A 16995-nucleotide genomic window follows, 5' to 3' on the forward strand; every position below is an offset into this window, starting at 1 on the left:
AGATGCTTTCTGATATATAGCTAGTCTAGTCTTGGTTCTCAAGTACAGTAATACTGCTCTGCATTATGTTATTAATTGATATATTAATAATATTTTAACTACCAGTGATACACACAGAAAGCATACAAATGCACATGTGCTAATCTGCTTTGCCTAGCCATTCAAGTCTCTTTTGTTATTGAGAGAAGCAGCAGCATATATAGTGGTTTCAGGATACTCTACTTGTCCAGAAGCGTGGGTTGCTTCTGAATGACCCAGGCGTGGAGGGGCAAGGCTAGCACTGTTTAAACACTGTGGTGTAGAAGACCTGGACTTTTTTTTCAGTTATGTCATTCTAGGGTAAGCAGAATACTTATTTTATGTTTTTTGAATACTTATTATATGTGGTTCCCTTCATCTTGTGGAAAGAGGGCTAATTTGGCTAGACCACATCACCTATGAGAAGAGAAAAATGTATTTGGAGTGTATGTATATATTTACATTAGTTTTTACACATATATATTTATACTGTGCACCCCCATCTCATCCCATAGTTTTTGGGATATACAGAGAAGAATATTAATATTGATAACAATAATAGCCATCATTTATATAGCACTTTAAAGTTTGTAAAATACTTTACATTTTATCTTCACAACAACTTTGGGAGTTATTATTATCACCATTTTACAGATGAGGAAACTGAGACAAATAGGCTGAGTGACTTGACCAGATCACACAGTGTCTGAGGTAGGATTTGAATGTAGGTCATCCTGACTTCATGTCCAATCTCTTTCCACTGTGCCACCTTGTATGACTCAGAGATTTAAAGACTTTTCCCCAACAAGGAGTTTCATGCATGTAGGATCATAGATCTAGAAATGAAAGTTTTCTCACAAGTCATATATAGGTATGTTTCTGTGTGTATAGAGATCAGAAAAGATTCCTTGACAAATACCAATGAAGAAAACTTTGTTCATTGATCTACTGATTATTAATGTTAAGTAAGGCATATAATAATGCAATAAAGAGATGCATGTTGGGAATAAGTAGGTTGTAGCATATTTCCAATAACTATTTCTAAGAAATGGTATATGGGAGAAAGTATGGATATTCAGACCCATGAGAAGTTAAAAAAAAAAAAGCCAAAAGAAATGCTTTCAGCATGCTCTGTGGAGAATCTGTTGGATAAAATTAATGCAAATTGTGTTATAGATAAAATGAATACAAATTGTATGGCAAGGCATAGAGGAAATGCAGTCTGCCTTGTTGTAGAATACACTTATTGATGGGATCATGGATTCATTGATGTATGTATGAACACATACTTGTTACGTGTGAATTTTTTGATGTGAGGATTCATTTAAATGAAGTGGCTAAGTGGCACAGTCAATAGAACTTTGGACCTGACATCAGGAAAACCTGAGTTTATATCTCATCTTAGACATTTACTAGCTCTGTGATCCTGGGCGAGTCACTTAACTTCCCTCCCTCCTTCCTTCCTTACCTCTCTCCTTTTCTCTCTTTCTTCCTTTCTCCTTCCCTCCCCATCCCTCCTTCCCCAATGGATAAATAAAGGGAGGTGAGAGGGGCTGGGAGGAATTGTTGGTGATTAATAAAAAGTAAAAAGATAAAGATAAGGGGCTTTTTAATGGAGAGTAAGCTTATAGAAGATCAAATAATCCAAAAAATTATCTTTCTAACGTACAGATCTTGGAAGCTCCTTTTTGGGACATTATAACATAAATTCTGGGATGGAAGTGACAGTGTCAGGAAAGGAAGCAAACTTTTCTAAGAATCACAAAACTTTCAGAAATTCTTTAAGCATTAATTTGTATTGGTTGTTAGCATGCTAAATGTGAAGTCCTTGCCCAGTGATCCACAATTGGACATACTTCTAGAGCTACTGAATAGTGTCAATCTTGACATTCTTATGATAAATCAAACCAGAAAAAAAGGAACTTGCACTTAATTGGAAGACAGTTCACAGGGTTTCCTTGGAAACACAAATAAAATACTTTCTTTTCTTTCTTCTCGCTCCACATAGGGTATCACACCCTTGTATGCTGGTGCTCTGCCCAAAGGGAATGTAAATTTTTCTCTGAAACCTTTGTTTTGTTTTGTTTTTTTCTCTTAAAGACCAGCCTTAACCCCAAATCACTCTTATCCCAGACCAAGCCCTACTTGGTCACTCTTAGGTATGTTTCTAAATGTACACTTGAGAGCCTCCTTGAGGGCCTCCTTAGGGCCCTAATTGGCTCAGAACGAATGTAAACAACAGTTGTTTCTGTTTTGACCAGAAATCCTGAAGGTCTTCTTTTCCCATAACCTTTTAAAGAGGTTATTCTTTGCCTGATTTTTTTCATGAAATCTTAATCATTGAATGGGCACTGACTCAGGCAAACTGAAACCTGTTAAAGAACTTAGCTTGAAAAGTCCAAGGCCCCCTACTGCATTCTGGGCCATCTCCAATTGTTCTTATCCATATCTGTCCATTGGACCCAGATGGCTCCAAAAGAGAAAGTGAGGCTGGTGGCTTTGCACAGCCCTCCCTCACTTAAATCCAATTCATTTGCATGTCATGGCATAACCTCCCTGATGTGAGGGTCCTCTTCTAGAACAAAGGACAAATAACAAAGTACTTGATTTGATTGTACACCCAAAAGTAACAGGAAACATTCATTGCATAGGATACTTGATCATTAAATAGAGAATTTATCATAAGATTGTGCAAAAGGACCACCATGAAAACAATTTCAGCTTATGTTCTAGCACTTATTGTGGAGGCTGAGGAGTCAGTCAGCAAGCATTTATTAGTACCCACTTTGTGCCAGGGCAACAAGATAAGTGCTAGAGGTAGAGAAATTCTACAAAGAACTTGATAACCCTCCCAATTTAAATCAGCATGTACATTGATACTCATTAACATCAATGCAGATGTTGGGTACAGAGAAGGAGAGAAAAAATATGTTGAGAAAACATGACTCAGGAGTAAGAAATAAGAGAGAGGGCAAAGGCTAGAAGAAATGAGACAAGAAGCCTCATTTTTATGTCATAAATAGTTTCTTCAAGAAGAAATTTGAAATATGTTAGACATAGTATTAAATAACATTACAAAAATAAGGATGATTCTGTTTAACAGTCAAGAAATGATTGGTTTTTGATATAGGAATGGGCTAGGCAGTGGGGTTAAGTGACTTGCCCAGGGTCACACAGCTAGTAAATGTCAAGTGTCTGAGGCTGGATTTGAACTCAAATAATCTGGACTCCTGGGCTGGTGCTCTATCCACTGGGTCACCCAGCTGCCCCTATAGGAGTCTTTTCTGAATCAGTTGTCACTTTAACAACTCGTTAGAGCAGTAATGAAAATCAATACCAAATTAGAAGAAAGAATAAAAATGTAAACCTGTAACACCCAATTATGGCAACTCTCACCAAACCTCTTTAAACTTCTTGAAAAATAGGAAATAGATTTTTTTTAAAAGCCATAAATTGACATTGACTATTATCATTTCCTAAGTTGCTTAATCTAGGACAAGTAGGATCATGAAGGGCCTTGAGTCCGTATCATATTAAGATTGGTTCAAGGACTTGGTTTATTCTGGAGAAGATTCTGGGGACCAGAACAGGGGGCTAATAGCTCGACCTTGATCTTTGAGGGTAGAACCAGAAAATGATGTCAACAAAAATATCCTAGCAGTTCGGGCTATCCAGAAGTAAAATGGGTTGCCTCAAGAGGTGTGTGTTTCCTCTCCCTTGTTGTTTTTCAGTTGTGTCCAACTCTTTGTGACCCCATTTGATATTTTCTTTGCAAAGATACTGGAGTGGTTTGCCATTTCCTTCTCCAGCTCATTTTATAGATGAGGAAACTGAGTCAAGCAGGGTTAAGTGACTTGGTAAGAGTCACACAGTAAATATCTTGAGGCTGGATTTGAACTCAGGTCTTCCTGACTCCAGGCCCAGCACTCTATCCACTGTACCACCTCGCAGCTTTCTTCCTAGAGACCTTCAAATAAAGCCTGAATGACCACTTGTCAGGTTTGTTATAGTGGGAATTCCTTTCAGGAGTGGGTTGGAATAAATGGCTACTAAGATTCCTTCTAACTCAAATTCTGCCATTCCTATCTTCAATCTCATTTCTTTTAGGACGTATCTTCTACTTTGTAAAGTAAATGTAAAATGTTACTATTTTCTAGGTGTTCTTCAAATGATGCAGACAAGAATTGGGGCCCTCCAGGGAGCTGTTGACAGGTATGTTGTTGTGCAAGAGCATAGGGGAATAGAAACATGACATTTTTGTTTTCTGCTATTTTAAAATATTATTATTTTTTACCAGGATTAAAGCTAAAATTGTTGATCCATACAACAAAATAGTAGCACGCACAGCACAACTGGCGAGGCTTCAGGTAAGTGGTCTTATAAATTTTTCCACTCTTTCTTGTTCAAAATTCTTATCCACTTTGAATTATTGGTGGTAAATAGACAAAGGTACAAGAGTAAGGTTAGTTGAAATGCGTTTTTAATGAATGTGGAATGACAGGAGATTATAGAGGGAGGGAAATAACATACATTTCTCATAGCTGTATATCCAGTGCAAAAAAATGGTGAAGTCAAATAATCTTTCAAGTAAGGTAATCCTATTCCTTTTTGCTGTGTATGCAATTATATATGTAATCAATTGAGAAACTTATCAGGATTCATACTGATTCTCTCTAAATACATTGTTATACATATGGTCAATTGTCAGTTGTATAGATCAGTTTGTTTTATAGTGCTTACACAGAGGTGCTTACACTGAGTATAATAAGCAAACAAACTACAATGAAGATTATGATGATTTGTGTACCAAAATCTAATGTAGCGCATGGTGAAGTAGAGAAATTCTTTGAAGTACTTGACAGAATGGTCAAATTAATTTGATATGTACTTTTGCTATTCTTTGACTGTGATGTGAAACATGTATTAGAGGTTCACTACAATAGTCTCTGTACTGCCTGTCCCCCAAGACCTGGAGTGTCCCCTTCTTAGAATCAATCCCCTCATTCTTTCAAAACTTTGCTTAGTGTGTGATCCTTTCAGCTGCTTGTGCCCCCCTCCTCAAAAACTTACCTTGTATTTATGTTTTGTATGTATTTTGAATATTCCTAAATAGATACATATTATCTCCCTTGAAATAATGTAAGCTAATCAAATTTAGGGACTGTCTTTGTATTCTCAGCACCTACCACAGTGCTGGTATATAGCATACCCTTAAATAATGCTTGTTGATAGATTGATTTAACTGGGAGAACTATATTGGAACTATATTGGCTTGGGTTCAAGAAATGAAAGCTATTATAGGTGTGTAGAATACTCAGATGTTGTATATGTTAATATCATGAAAATTGTCTTTAGGAAGAGATTTGGAAAGTGATGGAAGTAGAAGAAAAATAAAGCTTTTTAGGTTTTTGTAAATGAAAGAAAGAAAAAATAAACCGTGAAAATTTGAAATTAAATGCTTGACTCTGAATACTTTGCCAAGTGCTGTCCTTTTATCTTTTTAAATCGAGAAAAAGAATATACAGGCTTAGAAAATGCCAGACGTGAGATTTAATAGTAAAATTTCATTTTGTAATTGAAAAGATCTTTGGTGGGTAACAGCCCCTTACTGTGTACTCTTAAAATTACACTTTTATGGATCCTTTTGATATTTTCATATTTTTATAACTATAAAATTTATTCTTAATTAAGACCCTACATTTCTGAAAATTTCTGTTAACTGATATAATTCTAACAACTTAAGAGTATTGTTCTTTAAAAAAGAATCTGTTACTAGCTGTGTGACCCTGGGCAAGTCACTCAACCCCATTGCCTAACCAAAAAAAAAAAAAAAAAGAATCTGAATTTTAGTGAAATTGAAGTTACTTCTTTGCTGCTTTTTTAAATTTTTTTAAACCACACCTTTAATTTCATTGCTGTAGGGAGCACTTGGTGTTGAACTTCCCTTACCAGTGCAAATCTGGACCTTCTTAGCTGCTTATAGACTTAGAAAGCTACCGGGAAGACTTGAGTTGAGTGACTTACCCAGGGTCATATAGCCAGTATGTACCTAAGGCTGGCCTGCACAACCTGTGGCCCACCAAAGGATTTCAGGTAGCCCTTTTTCCCTGGGCCGCCCAAAATCCTTTGGCATACCTGCAGCTCCCTTATGGCCTCGGGCCACAGGTTGTGAAGGCCTGACCTAAGGTGAACCTGAACCCAGGTCTTCCAGAGTCTTAGAGCAGCAGCTCTCTATCCAGTAGGCCAGTCCTAGAAATCCCAGGAACTTAATACTTTTTTAATGACTTCTTCACCTAACTCTTTAACTACTTAATCTCCTGTAGCTCTCAAACCACGGCAAGACAAACATCATTATTACAAACTTGAACAGAGAAACATTATGTATAAGAATAGAGGATCTGATGTAAGCCACTGTAATATTCAATACTAAAGAAATTTGCTCATTACCTATTGCCTTTGTGTATGTTTATTATTTTAACTTGTAAATAAATTTTCTGTATATGTTCCTTTTGAGAAAACTTGGTAAAATTTAAAAACAGATTTGGAAAAAATTAAGTCATATTTTGATCTTGACCCTTTATAATTGCACTATTCATGGTGAGACAGATAGTTGCAGTGGATAGTGCTGAACTCAGTGTCAGGAGGACCTGGATTTTGAATCCTGCCTCACACCCATGAAAGGCGATGTGGTAGAGTGGGAAAGGCACTGACTCTGGAGTTGGAGAACCAGGGTTCAGGTCCCATTCCTGATGCTTTCCCACCTATGTGAACTTGGGTAAATTATTTATCCTTTCTTGGTCTCAGTTTCCAAATCTGTGGAATGAATGGGTTGGACTAGATGGCCTCCTAGGTACCTTTCAGCTCAAAATCCATGACCATAACTTATTTTCTGTGTGACTCTGGGCAAGTCGCTTGTTTCCTTGTATTTAAACTGAGAATAATAATAGCTTCTACTTCACAAGGTTGTTGTGAGGATCACATGATATAATAAAATATATAATAATAATTAGTAGTATTTGTAGAGTGCTTATGGTTTACAATGTCCTTTACAAATTTTAGGTCATTTTATCTTCACAATAAGCCTGGGAAGTAGATGCTTTTATTATCCCCATTTTACAGATGAGGTAACTTGAGGCAGACAGAAGTTAAGTGACTTGTCCAGATCTTCCTGACTCCAGGTCTCGTGCTCTAACCACTGCCACTACTTAGTTGTCCAGTACACACACACACACACACACACACACACACTTTTGTGTTTTGGCTGTTTTTTCAGAGTTTTGATGTCTTGAAAAACCACATAATAGCACTAAGACCTGTTTCCATTTAAGATACTGGTTGACTTGTTATGATTAGGTCAAGTAAAAGATAATGACCTTAATGCTTTGTAATGGCACTAAATGATTCTCTAAACATGATTAAATGACCCACATGGACATTCAAAAATTGACATATTTTTCTGCTCATTAATATAGACTTTGCATTGACTGTTCTGTTAACAGGTTTTCTGTGATGAATCATAATCTAGCCGTGGCACAAAAACTTAATCTCTACATTTTATTTTCTTTAAAACATGTAACTTAGTTAGGAGATGATAATGAAGAAATAGTACTTTGATTTCATTTAAGGATTAGATGGAGCCTCACTAATTCTGTCCTGGAGTCCTTGTTGTGGCACTGTACTATAAGTGTTTTTTCTTCTAAATCTTTGACATGAGGTATCATCAAGACCCATATGATGTTGAATTTTTCTCTGAACAATTTATTGTAGCCTACTTCTAGAATGACCAGATAATTAATTTAACTAATAATTTAAGAAAACTTGGGGAAGATTTAGTCTTTCTAGGATACTGATTGTTTTTGTATGAGAATGTAAGGTGATGGTAGTATATTTTTATCAAATTATTTAAATGGTATTTTATTTATCTTCAGCTATTTTATTCAATTCTATATTTAGATTTCAGAATAACATGTTTTGAACATGAATTGAGAGAGTCCATCCTGCCTGTCTTTTTGCCTACATGTATTAGCAAAATCTTTTTTATTATATTTTTATAGACATTTCTCAGTTTATTACTAAAGACTTCTTTATTTTATTTAAAAAAACTTTATTAGTTAACATTTAGAGACAAATAATGGATTTTTTTCTTATATTTTTTACTGTGTTTTGTAACAGGATTAGATCTATGTTTTGTAATCAAGTTGAAAAACAAAATATCTTGATATTATGCCTGAAAATGAATTTCTCACATTGTACTTAAAAATAGGTCATGTGATTGGCAAGATGAGTAGTTGCTTTTTACACATCTTTGAAACTTAAAAGCTTTAGGAAAAGAAGTTATGCACCACATACAGAATAACTAGTGCTGACTCCACAAGATAAGAAGACAAACAATGCACAAGATAAAAACCTCATGAAATAACATGAAGAACTTAAATTAATGTATGTCTATTATGTGTCAGACGGTATGCTAAGTGTGCCCACACAAAAACACCAAGCCAGACATTTTGGAAGTTTGAAGGCAATAGAATATTCTTCAAAACTGAGAAGCTTAAGTTGAAACACAAAATAACATACTATTAGCTTAGCGTAATCATCAAAAAAAGATGGAGGTGAACAAAAGAGGCATTCTTCCAGAAACATTAAAAGGCTCATAGAGGAGCAGAATAGTTGACTTGCCAACACCCCGAACAAGAGAAATATAAGCTAGGTACATAAGGTATGGAAGTATTGTTATTAACAAAAGACTAAGGAATTCAACTTTCTTGTGTGAAAAATTTTTTTAATGCACTAAAAGATAAAAGAAAAAACAAAGAGAAAAAGGACAAAGAAGACCTGAGGAGCTCAAATTTCAAGAGTAATTTTAAAAATTATAAGTGAGGAAGGAGGAACAACTGAGTTGATACTTCTTGGACTAAATCCCATTCTCCTGTGTAAGTGAAGCAGTGTCTTTGGTGGAATGGATACCACAGTGGGAAGTTTCATAATTGGAGAGAGGGAAGGTGAGAAACGAGGGGAGCTAGAAATATACCGCCAGCCAATGCACAGGTGACCAGAGAAGACCTAGTAATTTTCTTATTCTCTCAACATATGTGAGGGCTATCAAATAATAGAATAAAAGCAACTGAGGGGAGAGATTAGGATGGGGGGAATGGAAAGGGAATTCTCATCTTGGAAAGGGAAAGAAAAGGGTTTCACTAAACAACATTCCCATGGTGAGGTAAAGTTTAGTTCTGTGACTGAGACCAAGGACCTTATAATGAATATCCCTGAGGGTAGAAGGGGAATGAATGAACACATTAGGAGACTACCCTGTGTGAGATGGTTATCTTCAATAACAGTGTCCCACTCCAGGAATGGGGAGGGGAACATTTGAACCCAGGGAGTTGAGGGAGAGGTTGAAATAAATAACTGAAGATGAGATAATCTGACTTTGGGGTGATGAGTGTTCATTATAAAGGCAGGACTGGGTCTCCTGACATGGGACACAGAATAACTCCTACCACACAATGCTGTTTCCATATGACACCTGCTTGCGTCTGCTACTCTGCCTGGTTTCAACTCGAGTAACAAGTTGCCCTTTTCAGGAAAAGCTCATCACTTCTAATCTCATCACTGTGAGATGCTAAATAAAGGTTCAGTTGACACCACCTCCCTCAGTCTTCTGTCTCCTTTGTTTGGAGTTCTGGAGGAGGGAGTAACAAACTCCTCCCAATTTCCTTCCTTTATAGAGGAGCAAGAACTGGACTTCAGCTCGCTCCAGTTTGCATCTGCTGTGATGCCTGCTTTCAACTCCATGGAACAAGATGCCCCTGTGCCCTGGATCTCCTGCTGTCCACTCTCCTCACTCCATCTTCACTTGTCTTTCTCCTTTTGTGTCTGTCTCCTCCTTTAGGTGGTAAGATTCTGGAGAGCAGGGACTGCCTTTCTACTTATCAGTTGTATCCCCAGTGCTTAGCACAGTGCCTGGCACATTGTAGAAATCTTTTTTTTTGGGGGGGGGGTGAGGCAATTAGGGTTAAGTGACTTGCCCAGGGTCACACAGCTAGTAAATGTCTGAAGCTGGACTTGAACTCAGGTCCTCCTGTCTTCAGAGCCAGTGCTGTATCCACTGCTCCACCTAGCTGCCCCTTTAAGTGAAATAATCTCTGCCCTCAAGGAGCTTACATTCTTTTTTTTTTTTTTTTTTTTTTGATGAGGCAATTGGGGTTAAGTGACTTACTCAGAGTCACAGTCTGGCGCATTGTAGATGCTTAATAATTGTTTATTGTATTGGACTGGATTTAAAAGAGACACAGCAGAAAAAAGAAAACCTGGGATAAGATCTATGAATGCAGTGATGTAGAAATGAGGGAGGGAGGGAGGGAGAGAGAGAGAGAGGTGTTAGATTTGGCATCCTAGAAATCTCTATCCTAATGAGTGGCTCAAAGAGAATAAAGAACAAGTAAAGGTAAAGCCCATGAATTAAAAGCCAGAATTCAGAATAAGCTAGATGAGAGGAGAAATAAGGAGGACAAAGCAAAGAAGTTTTTCTTTATGGGAAAAAAAGGATATGGTGAAAGAATATTACTTAAAATAAGAAGGTAGGAGTGAGGAAGGACAGTTTTGAATTTCACACTTAGTTGGGGAGGGGAAAAAGCATGAAAAGAGATGAAACATACAGAGAAAGAGAAATTAACAATTTAAGTTAAAGAACTTGGTATAGGACCAATAAATGAGAAGGTGGATCAGACAAGAGCCTTTGGGAATACACTAGCATTGGAGTAGTGTGAACAAAACAAACTACGGGGATAAAGCATTGACTTTATAGAGTTGGGATAAAAACTGATGCAAAACAAATAAATGGAGGAAAACACAAACCTTTTGATAGCATTAGAAAATTAAATGAAAGACTTAGGATGAGAAGTAAGAAAACAAAAATAAAGACAGAATGAAAACGAGCTGTAATGAAACTTAATATAGAACTACAGTTCAATAAATAGGAAGTAATTAACAGAGGGAAGGTATTAGAATTAAAAGAGGTTGAGGAAGTCTTCCAGGAAGTGAGTAGATTGCTTCAGTATCAGTCCTTTTGAAATTGTGATTGGTCATTTCATTGGTTAGAGTTCTTGAGTCTTATAAAGTTATTTTTCTCTATAATGTTAGTATATAAGTTGTTCTTGCTGTATTCTGCATCAATTCATATGAGCCCTTCTACATTTTTCTGAATTCCTCCCTTTTATCAATTCTCATGGGTCAATAATATTCCATTACATTCATATGTCATAATTCATTCATCCATTCACAAACTGGTGAGCACCCCAGCAGTTTCCAGTTCTTTGCCACTATATGAAGAACTTGTGTAAATATCTTCATAAATCTTTTCCCTCCTTCTTTTGTCTCTTCGCAGTATAGGCCTAATAGTGACATCATTGAGTAAAAGGGTATGCACAGTCTTTGGTCATAGTTCCAAATAGTTTTAGAGAATTGTTTGAAGCCAGGTGAAAATTGAATTGAAAAGAATGGCGTTTAATATCAGATGCTGCAGAAAGGTTAAGTAAAGTGAAGAGTTAGAAAAAGTCATTGTGTTTGACAGCCACTGTGGAGCATGTGCTAGGGATTCAATGCTTATTTTGGAGGAGGGACACAGAGAGCCTCTAGCTTCCATGGGAGAAAACTTGATGTAAAGAATTTATTAAAAAAGAGAATTGTGTTACTTAAGATCCATGTATGTCGTTGTATGTCATGCCTTTTAAGTAAATCACATTCATACTGTGCTTTAAGGTTTATAGAGAAATTTCCTCACAAGGAGCTTGTGACATCGATGATAAATGTTCATATCATTTATATCAAGGGACTATAGTTAATCATCAAGTGCCATCTGAGCCTTTGGAAGGAAAGGATAAATTATATTCAGTAAAGTTTTATATTTCATTACATTGTAGTTATGCGAAAATTAGTGGTAGTTATGAATTATATGTAATAATTCAAGTTAATCAGAATTTTAAATTGGTCATGTCATTACTCTGCTTTGTAATCATTATGCATAGTTTCAATTTAATTCAGCAAACAATTAGTATGTATTATGTGCCCACGTAGTAGTACCTACTACCCAGTGCTAAGCACAGGACCCGGCACAAAGCAGGTGCTTAATAAATGTTTATTGAATTGAATGTACAAGACATTGTACTAGTAGTTGGGAACACAGAGATTAAAAAATGTCAATCTCTGGGAGATTACATTCTCCAAGTATAAACTGGAGTTCATTATACAAATTAAATATTTTATTTCTTTGTGCTAGCTAATCATAATAACAGCTACTATTGATATAACCCCTTAAGGCTTGCAAAGTGCTTTTACAAGTGTTATCTCATTTAGTAAATGTGGAAGCTTTAAAAAGATTCTTCAGGTTTCTGAAGTAACATTATTGTTGATTAAAAACGGTCTTAGAGATGGAGAAAGATTGATCTTAAGTATTTTGAAGGACATTTTGAAAGATGCATGTGTTTGTAGCTTTGATGATAAAATTTTATGAATTGAATGTACACATCTGATATCCTGATATTTGTGCAGGTAGCCTGTGATTTACTTCGGAGAATAATACGCATCTTGTATCTCAGTAAAAGACTCCAAGGACAGCTGCAAGGAGGAAGCAGAGAGATAACCAAAGCTGCTCAGAGTCTCAATGAACTTGGTAAGTCCTTTTCCTTCACCAAGTCTAAATACATCGAGTAATTTTCTTTGCTGTTTAGCTTATTGTCAATTTCTAGTGACATGTATTAAAAATTAAAAAGTTGGTTATAAACTCTGTCTTTTGTACAAAAGATATGGGGATGTGTGATTTAGGGAAAAGAGGAATTGTTCACGAAGAGACTTGATGTTGAGATTTTGTTACTTGCCTGTGTGATCTTGGACAAATTACTTAACCTTTGTAGACCTTGGTTTCTGCCTCTGTAAAATGTGAGAGTTAGATTAGCTGATTTCTTAGGTTTCTTCCACTTCTAAATCCTGTGATCCTGTAATGTATTTATGATCTCATAAGACTTCAAGTTGCCAAGCCTTCAGATGGATAAACTAGCATGATGTTGATGTTTTATAACATAGCATTTACTATCCAAACCCCAGTTAGACTGAGTTCTGTGTTATTTAAACTGGAAGTAGTTGGGCAATGGAAAATTAGAAAAATGTACTAGTAACTTTCATCTGAAGATTTCAGTGGTATAGTGAATATACTGCTGCACTTGCATGATAATACTTGTAGGTCTTACCTGGTTACTGGGTGGTTGTGAGGCACAAATGAGTTCATATGTGTAAATCATTTTGCAAACTTCAAGAGCTATGTAGATGTAAAATCTTTATGTATTATTAGATGAAAGTTCTCATCTACATGGGATCAGATTGAAATTACTGAGACAAGTCACTATTCTGTCCCACTATATACATCCTTAATGATAAATAAGTGAGTATTCGTTAAGTTCATTAAAGCAATTATTCTTTAATATTTAATGCTTTATATATAATATTTATATTCCATAAGTAAAAAAAATTGCTTTTTTGTAGTTGAACAAAATTATCAGGGTGTAAGCTTGATTTCTGTATACTCTCTGAAAGCATCTGTAGTATTCCACAAGGGAAAGGGCAGTACATATGATATATTTCTCATCATATACCTATGTGATTTTGATTTTCTCTACAAGGTCACTATTTTGAAAGCTTTTTGTTCAGGTATCTCGAGAATTGGAATATTTGATATGGAAATGTCTATCAAAATATTGTTTTTAAGTTTTTATGGATCAGTGTTATATCTGAGATATTGTAGGCAACAATTCAGCCTTAATGTTCCACTTCCATTTTAGTTTATTGCTTAGTTTTCAAGGATATTTTGATGCCTGTACTTTTCTGATAAATTATTCTGACTACTAGCTTCGGTCTTTACAGGTATTTGGTAGGTACAAAAATTCTGCAGTTTCCAGTAATGTGTTATATAATTTCTACCAATGTCTTGCATAATCTAGATTGATTACAAAGTATAAGATGCTTAAAGATGTGGCTTTGACTTTGCCCTGAATTGCCATCATAAACTACTTCTTTACACAAACAAATCCAAGCCATTTGTTCTCTATGACTTTGTTTACGTAGTATTGGCTAAGTTCATATGTACATTGTCCCTGGAGGGTCATTTGATTCCATTCTTGTATCTTAGCTGTTTCATAGCCTCCATCTAGATAGGAATCATTTTTAGGTACATTACACTAATTCAGTGGCATTGATATGTTCTCACTTTTTACTGTTGCCTGGTGAAATGATATTTGCATGTGCCAAAAGTGTTTCTGTGGGTTTTTGACTTGTTTTTCATCTGTTGTGAAAATGTCTTAAAGTGCTAACCTTTCTATAGTTGACTTAGGCTGATGATAGGCTCTGTATTTTACTCATATTGTGTATGAGTTTTTGCTAAAAGACTTCTGGAATCTCTTATGGTTCAATTTATAGCTCTAGAAGTGTATATTTTCACTGGTCTTATATAGGTGTTAATTGATTTAAATGTACCCTTTTCGTCACGCTTTGATTTCAGCATGCTTTTAAATTTCTCAATACATTTAGCTACAACTTTCTCCTTGATAGACTTATGTTTTCTGTGTCTTGCCTGGAGAAGAGCAAAGTATTTAGAAGTATTACCTTCATCTATTGATTCAGTTGACCTACAGATTTAAGCTTGAAGCCTTGAGTTTCCATCTTCCCTTGGCATATGTTAAAAATTTTATATTGGATTAGTCCAAGTGACATTTTGATATAATTGAAGAAAGATTTCACTGTATGAAGAAGCTATCTGATGTTCTTTTTAGTGGAGAACTATAATATGATGTTCATATTTTAGAGAAACTGCAATGGATTTAAGGCTAGGCACAATGATAATAGCTGTATGCCGCTTTCCTAAAAAATGCTATGATTTTATGTCAATTATTCTTGATAATTTTTTTTGTTGGTGGCATGTTTAAATAGGTATTAATTTTCTATATAAGCATCAAATACTTTAGGGTTATCACAGTTCTTGGATCTGTTAGATCTATTTGCAAGTTATGAATGCATAAAGAAGTCAACTGCTTGAGATAATGATTAAAGGTAGTATAAATGTAATGGCAATTTTGGACAGCTTGTTTAGTAAATCAAGATGATTATCAAGACAGTTTTTTTGGGCTGACTTGTAATCCTGTGTTACCTCATTTTCTTTGATGCTTTGGAACAGTTGTGCCCTTATCAGGGTGCTGTCCCAGTCACTGGTATTTTTTTTTTTTTGGGGGGGGGGGCATTTGGGGTTAAGTGATTTGCCCAGGGTCACACAGCTAGTAAATGTCTGAGGGCAGATTTGAACTCAGGTCCTCCTGAATCCAGGGCTGGTGCTCTATCCACTGCACCATTTAGCTACCACTCAGTCACTGGTATTGACAGAATCCTATTCGACTTGGATTTCAGGGTTCATGTAAGGTTTTCCCATCTATCATAATTGTCTGTGGACACACAAAGCCCCATACTGTATATCTCCATGTCTGCCATTCTCCTACTTTGCTGCTGTCCTTACTCATGGCATGGATGAGAGGGTTATACTCATACGGGTTTGTTATTGTTATTATTGGGTAGATTAATATTGATAACTTTTTACAGATTTTTTTTTTTTGTTGAGGCAGTTGGGGTTAAGTGACTTGCCTAGGGTCACATAGTTAGTATCAAGTGTCTCAATGCAGATTTGAACCCAGGTCCTCCTGACTCCAGGGCTGGTGCTCTATCCAGTGCTCCACTTAGCTGCGCCCCCCCCCCCCCCCCCCCCTCTTTCCTCTCCTCCCCCCCCCCCCCTCCTCTTTTTATAATTTATTTTGTTTTGGTTTTAGGTGAGGCAGTTGGGGTTAAGTGACTTGCCCAAGGGTTTTGTTTTTGTTTTTGTTTTTGCTTTTTAAGGCAAAAGTATCAAACATGGGGTCCACAGGCAGCATTGCAGACCTGCAGCTCTCTCAAGTGCTGCTGATCCAGATTAAAATGTAATTGTGAAATATTTAACAAAGTAATTAAAATACCATAGAACATAGATAATGTTAACTTATGGTTTTCTAAGTTGTGATATACAGTTTAGTGGCCAAGTTTTTATTTGGATTTGACCCTACTGACCTAAGGAATCAACATTAATAAGTGATTCCTCATTTTTTAATAATTATTCATTTTTGTTATTGAATGGAGTTTCAGTTTGTACCCAATTCTAGTTATTTTGGATAATCCACATCTTACTTGTACACCTCTTTAAGAACCTATTTAAACTAATGATTTTTTATATTTTTTGGAATATGTTGTTTTTAAAGATGCCTTTTAAAAATGAGTAATGCTTGAGTGTTGTTTTCACAGTAGATGCTAAAGATAACACTGCAAAAATCTGAGAATCAGCTGTTATTTTTGCTCACTTATATTTTATTCTTAAGTTCCAAAAATAATGTGAGAATATAATTATTAAAAACCAATCAAAATTACTCTAAAGTTTACTGTGTATTTTTTCTTTAATGTCTCTTCAGTCAAAAATTTGCCAGATCATGATTATAGTTTCAGAATCAACAGATGCTGTGATATAATTGGTAGTCTTTTTTTAAAGCAAGAGTGACTATCAATCATAATATTCTGAGTTAATGCAGTGTGGAGTAAAAACCCATTATCCTCCAGCATAGTATTAGCATTATCAAGTGCTTTTATAAATAATAAAATACTTAATAATTATTGAGACAGTATGGTTTATATTGGAATTATATATGAATGAACCATATTAACATACTTTTTAAGTTTTTCAGATTATACACTGTTTTGCGTTTGCAAAGGCATCACTCACTACCGCGTTTCACTCTTTGCAGTTTTCATCACAGTGATTGATATATAGTCTATGAAGAATATGAGAAAAAACTCCAAGTTTAGAATTGGAAAACACACACACACACACACACACACACACACACACACACACACACACAC

The 16995-nt window shown here is 35.7% G+C and overlaps 1 protein-coding gene across 1 annotated transcript in view; it reads left to right on the forward strand.

Moving 5' to 3' along the window:
• The window catches only part of COG5 (component of oligomeric golgi complex 5), a 361274-nt gene that overhangs the window by 33357 nt on the left and 310922 nt on the right, over positions 1–16995 (forward strand). Inside the window, exons 4-6 of the mRNA XM_027838594.1 lie at positions 4176–4230; positions 4316–4385; positions 12568–12688. Of these exons, the coding sequence (XP_027694395.1) occupies positions 4176–4230; positions 4316–4385; positions 12568–12688 (246 nt within the window). The remainder of the gene's footprint in view (positions 1–4175; positions 4231–4315; positions 4386–12567; positions 12689–16995) is intronic.

The sequence above is a fragment of the Vombatus ursinus genome, unplaced genomic scaffold (genome assembly GCF_900497805.2).
Source record: "Vombatus ursinus unplaced genomic scaffold, bare-nosed wombat genome assembly UNPS02014830.1, whole genome shotgun sequence".
Lineage (NCBI taxonomy): Eukaryota > Metazoa > Chordata > Mammalia > Diprotodontia > Vombatidae > Vombatus > Vombatus ursinus.